Raw genomic sequence first — 9,979 nt, forward strand, 5'->3', positions numbered from 1 at the left:
ATTAATCGATTAATCGTAGCAGCCCTATTCTGTTTACCGGGTTTTAATTTAATTTCTTTTTTCTTTTTTTTGCAGAAGCCAAGAAAAACAGGACAGCAGCGTGAGAGCAGGTTCTCTCTGTCTGAGTCAGTCCACACGTGTATTTTTAAAGTTAAAGAATAAGAAAGAAAAGCTGGTTGGTGGCCACAGATGTAGTTAACATTGAATAAATGAGGATAGAAGGCTTTTAGTTCTCATATGCAGTAATAAAAATGGGATTTGACGGTTCCACTAAATCCTTCCTTAAAGCAGTCATGCACTCCAGGTTCATGTTTGAAGCAATTTGCCTTTATTCAAGATGATCCATGTTGTGCAAGCATGCTGACAGAGCCAAGGTAATCCCGGTGGTTTTCCACCAGCTCTGTCCTGTTTGGACCAGGCCGCAGGGCTAAATCTAACCCGTGACATAACACATGTCAAGAACTCCTGCACAAAACCCCGTTAAGCTGTGTTGGACACTATTAGCCTACAGGACCAGATCTTTACAGGGTTTACTGTAAGGTCAGCAGAAAGCAGCAAACTTTAACGCCTGGCTGGTTTCTTTGTTTCACAGCGACGGCCGCGAGCAGCTGGAAGGTCAAGGCAGCATCCAGGACAAGATCACCGTGTGCGCCACCGACGACTCCTACCAGGTGACCCGTGAGAGGATGTCTCAGGTGGAGAAGGACAGCTGGAGCCGCTCGGCCATTGAGATCAAACCTGGAGCCACACATCCCAGTAAGATCAGACAGAAAGCCCCGCCCCCCTGGCAGTGGGGAAAAATAACCAGCATCAAAATAAACTTCACCAGCAGATTTCACAGTGGAAATTAGTTTACTCTTAAAGAGGGTGGGGCAGGAGACTGTTCGTGGATCCAGTGATGTCATAAAAAAAACAAAAATAGAAATAAAATAGGACCAATAAAAGCAGTGGGAGTATTTGAAAAATATTGCTGTTTTCATGGCTCGGAGCTAAAAACCAGCCGTTTTCATTTTGAGATGAGTAATAAAACCCGATGAGGAGGCCGTGCTTGTTGGTTAAACAAGACCTGCCTCCAAGATTTCTGTTGTTCTTCTTTTTTTTCCARAATTGATTTAAAATAAAACACTTTTCCACTTGGACCTTATGTTTTTCACCAGCTAAATATTTGTGATCACAAAAAGACAGGCAGCTGTACGTATAAAATTTAATGAAATGATTAAAAAACATCTTTAAAAAGCAATACCTAATATATTTGTGTGCGGTGATGCTTCGCAGCTCATTAATCAGCTACTTTCTCTGCGTCCTCAGTTCCTCCTCCAACCTTTTGTCGTAGTTACACAACAGGTTTTCTCTGCCCAGTCTAGACCTCTGTGTCAGGGCTGGAGCTCCTGGGAGGCTGAAACTCTGCTTGATCTGGATCAAATTCAGACTGCGTCATTTGTGTAACTTAAGATCTTAAGCTGAAGATGACAAAGCAAATACAGTATATGTTGAAAGGAGTCTCTACTGAAACATAGTTTTAGATAAAGCACCCATCTCGCTCATAATCTATTATACATTTATATTATCTTATATATAATGAAGTAGAGGCCACATTTACAATATTTTGTTTGTTCTCTTACTTGGATGTAAACATATGATTGATTATTGCTTATATATCCATTCTGCAAACAGATGAGGCATGTTTGAGTTGAAGCTACCTCTCTGTGCTAATCCGGCTGCAGGTTAATCTGAGCTTTGAAGGTCAAAGATGMGGGGACAGGTGCAGGAAACCTGCTTTCTGTTTGACTGTTAAAATGCATCCTGGATATACGTGACAATGTTGTGTGCTGACTTAATATTAACCAAATTTATGGCCTTTATGGTACGTAGTTTTTAACTACCTAAACAAGAACTGCAGATGACTTTAGCAAACATGGTAATTTCTATAGATCGGTTAAATTTGCAGATATTGAGCTAAAACTTGGTGTGGTAGTCGGGGTTCGACAAAACCTGTTGCCCGACTGCCTGGGGCAGGTAAAACCCATATTCGGGCAGGTAAACTATTTCTTTAGTTTTTCATAGGGCCATTTATTCAAAATATTCTGAAAACGAAGAAATATGGCGTTTTAAAACACGTATAGAGAATAAATCCTCAAAATTTCCCCCTCCCCTGTAGAAAAGTCACGTCTTGCCGTCGTGTCGCGGGATCATTTCCTCCTCCCTCCTGCTGCACGTCGCGCAGAGTGAAACTTTAACAGCCGTAGTTTTTTCACACCCAAGTTGTCGGAGAAAAAACACGTTTTTTATGTATCGTTACCCACTGAGATGATAAAAAGATGGGGATGTTCGATCAGTCTTAAATCTATCTTGCTAATGTAACGGTCGTTCTCTGCTATGAGCGCAGCAGCAGCGGGTTCAACTGGCTCACTGTATGGCAGGCTGATATTGCATTTATTTGGCTTCTCCACTCTTACATTCCAGTAATCCAGTAATTTGTATGCTTGTTTGTCTTTGTGTTTATGGTGTATAATGATGTGATTGTGATGCTGTATTTCTGAGTGTTTTATGCGCTGCAGAACAGGAACCTGCTGTAAAACAGCAATTATGCTGAGTCAGGCTTGATTTTTAGTAATCTTTTCCTGTTAAATCAATAAATCAAATCAAATCAATCTGAAATTGTTTTATGACTAAATTAGACTGATTAGTTATTTCAGATAAAACTAGGGATGTCCCGATACCACTTTTTCAATTCCGATACGATACTGATATTACAACTTAGAGAATTGTCCGATACCGATATTGACCCGTTACCATAACAGTACAAGTCACACACTTTTACCTATTTTGTAATGTAAAATCTTAGAAAAGTCTTGATCAAGTCAAACAGTGAAAAAGAGTAGGTATGAGAAAAACTGACCCATTTATTTTTAACCAATGGATCACATACATTTTAAACTGAAGAACATTATACAATTTAATAAAGTAAATTATAATACCCTGAAAAATAAAACATAATAAAAACAAAATGTTCTTTTAAAGTGTAAAATAACAATTCAAAATCACTTAGGTTATTGTTTTACTACCTGTCAGCCTGGTGCTGCTTTATGGTGGAAAAAACTGAAGGTGGGGACAAAACAAAAGCCCACATTATTGTCTGTTCAAAGTTAAGAGTCCACAGCTCCAGTTTTACTGACTGTAACTAAAACAACGTGATCATTGCACTTAATCTTCACTCAAACAAGTGTGTAAACAGATTAAACATCACTCTAATAACAACAGCAAAAAGTAAATAGTAAGAGTTAGTCACTTATTTAAATTGATAGCTACCTTTCTTACTCTGGATTTCCACTTTCTACAGTCTGAGCATCATGTGGAGATTAGCCTCTCTCTCCTGCAGGGAGCAGTTTTTATCACTGCTTTCATCATGTCGTGCTCATATTTCAAAACAAAAGCTGCGCTCTCCTTTCTTCTGTCCATCAATCCCAGAGCTAATCCARGGGATGTCAAAACTGTAAGCGTGCTGTCCTCGCTTCTGCCAGCTTAGAACCACCGACAGCAAAGCTGCTGCCAGGGTGGAGAGTAGTTGTCGCTCCGGTTTAAAACGTTCACGTTTCTGTTCCCCAACAGAAAACTTGTGCGTGACAACTTTGCACTTAGCTGCAACTCTGTTTCTGATGAAAATAGAAAGTTCTGCCAACATTCTTGCTAACTTGTTAGCGCAGCATGTTGTTGTGATCACGTGAGCTCTGCATGCTGGATCCAAGAGCTGCTGGATAGAAACACTGGAGCGGAGTCAGTGAACTGCTGGATTGAACTGCTTATATCAGAGCGCTTATATCGGACATGTTTTATGCAGGCCGATAAAATCCGATACTCGTTTTTTTGGCTGATATCGGACCGATATCCGATATCAATATCGGATCGGGACACCCCTAGATAAAACAATAAAATGTTTTAGTTTAATTTTGTTTTGTTTTATTTACTTATTTTTTAAACTTTGAAATATTTCCAGCTTGAGCTTGTTTGTTTGTTGAAGTTGATTTTTGAAAATAAGGGACACATAAGAGTTTTTTCCCTTCACTCTGCACCCTTTTAATTCAGGGTAGGGTTTACTTTGTTTTTTAATGCTGTACATATTGTTTTGTTCTTATGAATGAATGAAACAAATAAATAAACATCTCTTAATATATTTTGACAAGGCAAAATATCTATTTAAGATATCTGTAATTATATTCTGACCAATATAAATAACATTAGATTGGTCATCAAGTTGTATGGAGACTCCAGTTCAAGATACAGTATCTTAAATGTCTCTTTAGATATGAGATAGGCTATATAAGATTTACTTAATGAAAATTTTAGACTTGGGTGGTAGTAGCTGAGAGTCTTCTCAAATACATGATCTGAGTGCTAACAGATAAATTGAGACTAAACCTGACCGTTTTGTCTCATGTTTTGTCCTGCAGGTAGTTTACACTCCTTCGAGGAATGCCAATTCTCCTTTAGGGTTACATTCTCTGCTCTTAATTGTCTCAGTCTGTCGTCACCCATCTCTAAAAATCATTTTCATTTCCTGTGTGTTCAGGTAAATGTGTGAAGTACCAGAAGAGACCAGCTTCTGTGTCGGCTCCGGAAAATAACTTCTATAAACAGCCGACCAACAGCCGCAGGATGGAGAGCACGGCCGCCCTGGTTCAGAAGCCCCTGAAGGAGCGCATCGTCCACCTGCTGGCGCTGAAGCCGTACAGGAAACCAGAGCTGCTTCTGTGGCTGGAGAGAGAAAGAGCGGGAGCCAAGGACAAGGCCGAGCTGAGCGCCGTCCTGGACGAGGTAAAGACATCTCCTTTAATGTTTGTACAAATAACGTGCACAAATCATGCTTTTACACATTAAAGAAAACGTCTATGAGCTGGCACTTCTGTTTATGTGTTTATATTTTAGAGACAATACATGAAAACGTGTTTGCATCCACACACCAGGTTGTGTAGTTTGTGTTTTTGTGATAAAAATACGGTAACTGAACAATAAGGCAAATGAGCATCGTTCCAACCATTAACACTCTGTAAAATGCTTCCAGTCCCACTGAACCCTGACTGAATGTAGTTTTTAAACAGCCYTCATACCTAACAGTGTTTACACTCTCCATTAAAACACCAAACCAAAATAAATAAATGTACGTTTATAAAAAATCTGCTTTGCTGTTTGAAAACCAGAGAACATCAATCCTGCAAATATCAGGTTTAGACTAAGATGCTAAAGTTTGCTAAATTGATAAAATTTCAGGCTTTTTTGTGTTTTCTAAGCTCACTTGGCTGTGGCAGCCATATTGAATGTGCACCCAATGATTACTTTCATTTTCATTAAATTTCATCCAGTGGTTCACGAGAGATTTTGCTAAACAGCAGAGCCTTTAGGTGGTGTGTGATAACCAGAACCATCTGTGATTTAATCAAGTTCAGAAAAGTTTCATTTCTGTTACTCTCAGGTGCAGTTTTTTTTAATAAATCCTCAATAATGGTTTAGTATTTAACTCTGCGTATTTTCCAAGACTTCTGCTTGGTATTGAGTGTGTGTAATTAGGTCGCTGCAGTWATGGTCTCTTCAGAGATCATGTTTGCTGTTGGGCGGGCCGTCCTGTCAGGAGGCAGCAGAGAGATGGATGCCCTCAGGGACCAGTTTTCAAATTAAAAGTCTGAATAAAAACCTGATATTCTCTGATGGGAAATGAAGCGCAGGGAAAGAGGGAGAGAACGCTTTCTAGGACTGAAGACGTGCCACTTTCAGAACGTCTCAGACTGGACTCTGTGTTCTTGTTGTTACATTCACACGATCATAAATCGCAAAATGTTTTGTTGTTGTCTGGCTGACAAAAGACACGATGACGCAAAACCCCTTTATGGTTTTGTAGAAATTGACTTTCTGAATGCAAACAGCTGCTCTCAGAAAAAAAAAAACCTCTTTACTGCATCCTTCTTGTCCATCTCTGTGTAGCGAGTGAATCTAATGAAGCTTTTGAAAGTCTTCAGCAGCAGAAAGACMAGATGTTTCCCCAACAAACTGTTCTGTGATTTTTCAGGTGGCCAAGCTGAACCCCAAAGACAGCAGCTACCTGCTGAAGGATGAGCTGTACAAGGAGGTGCAGAGGGACTGGCTGGGCTACAGCGAGGAGGACAAACTGCTGATCAGCAGGCTGTTGGCCAGGTGACGTGAATACATCAGTTACTTTTTTTAACTCCTTTTCACTCGTAAGCACTTTTCTTCTTTTTGGTTGATTTTTCATTAAAGACTGAGACGACTTAAATGACAAATGAGTTATTAGTTTTAGAAACACTATTTATCGCTTCTTTCAGCTTCAGGCGTGTGTCATCCTCGTTATTCCTCTCGTCCTCCTTCTTTAATTTTTTTTCTGTTCAGTCCGTGCCTGAGGTGTTCTACTTTCCAGCTTTAGTCGGTCTTCTGTAAATCCACATGAKTTTTGAGGAATAAACTTAAAAGTTTTTAATGTCCACAGAAACTGTATTTTTTATTTGTACGTCTCATTGTAATGTTAAAGCTGAGTAGTCATGTTTGCGTGTGTCGACTTCTCTGTCAACAGAATATCTGATGTACTACTGGACAGATTTTAACGAATTAATCTGTACATGAACATCTACAACTCATTAAGATTTGGAGTCATTCGGATCCAAAATGGCCACTACCATTAATCAACTTCAGCAAACACATGAATGTTTGACAGACACTGAGCTAAAGTTTGTTGGACACCAAACTCCAGATTGTTGGGGATCTTTTTTTAAAACTTTATTATTAGAGATAGTGGGCGATGTGCATTCATAAATAACTGTTTTTGTTGTTTAACAGGAAGCTGCAGCCTCACATCACCAATCAACCCAGAAACACTGAAACACGTTTGTCAGTAACAAAGATGTCAGAAGATCAAAGTATTGCAAAAAGCATTTCTGTGGTAAGTTCTTGTTTTGTTTGTCCGTATAGACAAAAATGACTAATCTTTGGGGAAATTGATGTTCCAGTTTGTTTTCTGTAAATGCTTTGGTTTTATTCTCATCTCCATCTGAGGCTAAATGAAGTGACTTGAGGTTTCTAAGACTTTAAAAGAATAATTAAGTTGTTCAAATGAAAATATTTTGGGAGTAAATGTTGCGGTTTGTCTGTTTTTGGCTCCTTCGTGTTTCAGAAACGGTCTGTGTCATTGGACTCGCAGGAAAGACTCGCCATGAAGAGACAGAAACTAACAGACCAGAGGTCACAGCGTCAGTCAGTGGAAAAAGGACTCGTCCACAACAAAGAAGTTCAGAGTCACGCAGCGCCGACTCTCAGCCCCAGTTTCCACTCAAACTCTGAACCTCAAAGGACGCAGAGCCACACTGACGCCCGGTGCGGCCCCCCCGGAGCCCACGGTGGCTTTCCTGTTACGCACAGACTCCACAGCCCCTCTGACCGACCCGTTTCTGACAGCAAGGAGCCGGAGTCTAAAACAAACGTCCTCCAGCTGCCTGCCTGCGACTCTGACTGCGCACAGAGGAACCTCGCCAACAACCAGCACCGAAAGAAGAAGTCTAAAAAGCACAAGGACAAGGAGCGGGAGAGGTTAAAAGACGACAAGGACACTGAGTGGATTAAGTCCAGTCCTGATCACAAGCAGAATCCAGAGAAWGTTGACAGTAAGGTTACATTTGTTTCTTTTTTTCTGTGCCTTTTTCCTTTATTTATTTATAAAGTTTATTCATTTAAATCAAAACAACATAAATTCAACATACAACAAAAAAACCTAAATCAAATTAAGATCAAATTGAAATTAACATTTCAACGTTTTCTTTTCTGGATTTGATGTGATATTATCACGTCACGTTTTAGTGATCACACGTCTCCCGCAGCCTTTTTGTTGTTGTGTGTCAGAGCTGTTGTTCCTCTCTCCAGCTGCGAGTATAAAACCGGTTTAACCACACACACAAACAGAGGACCTCAGAGGCCTGGAGGTGGCTCTGAGTTTTAACCAGCAGCCCAGTCTGTATTTGTGTGTTATGGTCTCAGAAGCCTGGCGGCGTTCGCTCCCTCTCACCTCGCCCTCCTGAGTCCTCTCAGTCTTGTGTGGCTGACTGACTCAACAACAGCTCCAGCGGTGGGCCGGGTCCCCCGACACCAACAGGCTCTTATCCAGTCTGAGCTGGGGCGGCGTGCGGGAACACTCACTAACTCCCACCATGTGGCTCTTGTGTGTGTGTGTGTGTGTGTGTGTGTGTGTGTGTGTGTGATTGGGGGTGGCAGCAGGGGAAAGAAAAACACACAGCTGAATATTCAGACAGCAGCTAAGCTCTGTGCCACTGACTGCACTGACTCAGCTCAACTTAATTTTTCTCTTTAATCTCGTGTGCTTGCTCCAGATCCTGACATCCCAACTGCTGTGGCCTCTGAGGAGAAGCCGGATTACGTGCTGTAAGAGTAAACACCATGTAAAGTAGCTAATCTTTGTAGCGTCTCCGCTTTAAATCCCTAACATTTACTGTGGACGTGAACATTGTGGCTCTGTGCTGCCATCTTGTGTCCGACTAAAATAGTGCACAAAAAGAAAAGTCACTTTGTTGATATCTATCTAATCCCAGGTTACATAATCCCCGACTGTGTGTCTTTGCAGCGCGTACAGCAGCGTAACGAGTTTGGATCAACGTCAGCGGTACCAGGAGGATTTCTGTGCCGAGTACGATGAGTACAAGGACCTCCATTCAAGAATTGCCGCCATAACTCACATATTTGTTCAGCTGGGGTCAAAGATCAAGAGTCTGTCCCCGGGAACGCGAGAATACAAGGTAATGTATCTAAAAATCACTCAAATATGGAGTTCAGGGCGATGATTTTTGTCTTAATTTTGTTGATTTGTGCTTCGTTTTCTTCAGTTAATGGAAGACCAAATACTTGAAAAGTACAAGAAGTATCGAAAGGTAACAGTGAAGTCGTCAAATATGCTTTTTTCCTCATTCATTTTAGACAAATACATTTAAAACAAGTGATAATTCAGTTGTTTTGGGGGCTCTGTGGAAAAWTTATGAGCAATCAGTATCTTATAWGTTGTAGATGGCTCCTTGAACACGCTCAGTTCTGAGAAAAACTGCTGCCGACTTAAAACAACTCCCCGTGTCCTAACAGGAAATATTTTACTGACAAAGCGTCTCTTCTTTCCACAGAAGTTTCCGAGCTACAGGGAGGAAAAGAAACGCTGCGAGTATCTTCATGGAAAACTGTCGTACATTAAACAGCTCATCCTGGACTATGATCTCTCTAAAACCTCCTCGTAGCATCTTCCGTCCAGATCGTTATCTGAAACTGTCCACTTTAGATACAAGAGCAAAGTTTTTACCTGGAGAACTGCTCCTGTCGAGGGCTTCTGCTTGGACCGAGGAGCTCTAATATCAGTCATTGATTCTGATCTGAACTTCCCACTGTTCTTATTTTGTTTTGGTTTTTGGAAGGTCGAAGGGAAATCTAAAAAAGTAACTTATAAAAGGTTAAAAATCATTGGAAGGTGTTTTGATGGAAATGTATGAAAGATTTTAACTTGTTCAAATTACTTTTGATGCTTGCTAATGGACATTTCCTCATATTTCTTTATTTTTTATCATCCTAAAAAGTTTTATTTAGCAGTGTAAATTTTTAAAAACTACTTAATTCATACAAAGATTGTGTTATGACAAATAAGAGATTTAACCCTCTGCAGAAAGCTTAAATTTAGACCTCGTCTAAAACAGTGAACATAATTTGTGAACTCCACTTGTTCCCTCTGGAGTCTCTTTTACTGACTTCAACAAGCAGATAATTCAAATTCCATAAGTCAAAAAAATTGGGCTCAACCACAGTTTTTGATGCAGAACAATAGAAGTAAGAAAAATAAAGATATTTGATCCAGTAAAAGCCAATCCAGGAAGCAATGGGCCTCATGCAAGAACGGTTCGTACGCACAGATTTGTTATTAAGTTGTGCGTACGAG

The 9,979-nt window shown here is 40.3% G+C and overlaps 1 protein-coding gene across 2 annotated transcripts in view; it reads left to right on the plus strand.

Moving 5' to 3' along the window:
- Nucleotides 1-9,549, plus strand: part of LOC106518975 (RNA polymerase II elongation factor ELL2) — a 33,498-nt gene extending 23,949 nt beyond the window's left edge. Inside the window, exons 4-12 of one of the 2 annotated variants that reach the window (XM_014010426.1) lie at nucleotides 593-756; nucleotides 4,568-4,812; nucleotides 6,059-6,183; nucleotides 6,841-6,943; nucleotides 7,175-7,661; nucleotides 8,382-8,433; nucleotides 8,633-8,804; nucleotides 8,892-8,936; nucleotides 9,180-9,549. In XM_014010426.1, the coding sequence (XP_013865880.1) occupies nucleotides 593-756; nucleotides 4,568-4,812; nucleotides 6,059-6,183; nucleotides 6,841-6,943; nucleotides 7,175-7,661; nucleotides 8,382-8,433; nucleotides 8,633-8,804; nucleotides 8,892-8,936; nucleotides 9,180-9,290 (1,504 nt within the window). In that variant the 3' untranslated portion in view covers nucleotides 9,291-9,549. Of the gene's footprint in view, nucleotides 1-592; nucleotides 757-4,567; nucleotides 4,813-6,058; nucleotides 6,184-6,840; nucleotides 6,944-7,174; nucleotides 7,662-8,381; nucleotides 8,451-8,632; nucleotides 8,805-8,891; nucleotides 8,937-9,179 lie in introns of those variants that run through there. The other variant, XM_014010427.1, reaches the window with a different exon arrangement.
- The last annotated feature ends 430 nt before the right edge of the window (nucleotides 9,550-9,979 follow it).

The sequence above is a fragment of the Austrofundulus limnaeus genome, unplaced genomic scaffold (assembly GCF_001266775.1).
Source record: "Austrofundulus limnaeus strain Quisiro unplaced genomic scaffold, Austrofundulus_limnaeus-1.0 Scaffold69, whole genome shotgun sequence".
Taxonomy (NCBI): Eukaryota; Metazoa; Chordata; class Actinopteri; order Cyprinodontiformes; family Rivulidae; genus Austrofundulus; species Austrofundulus limnaeus.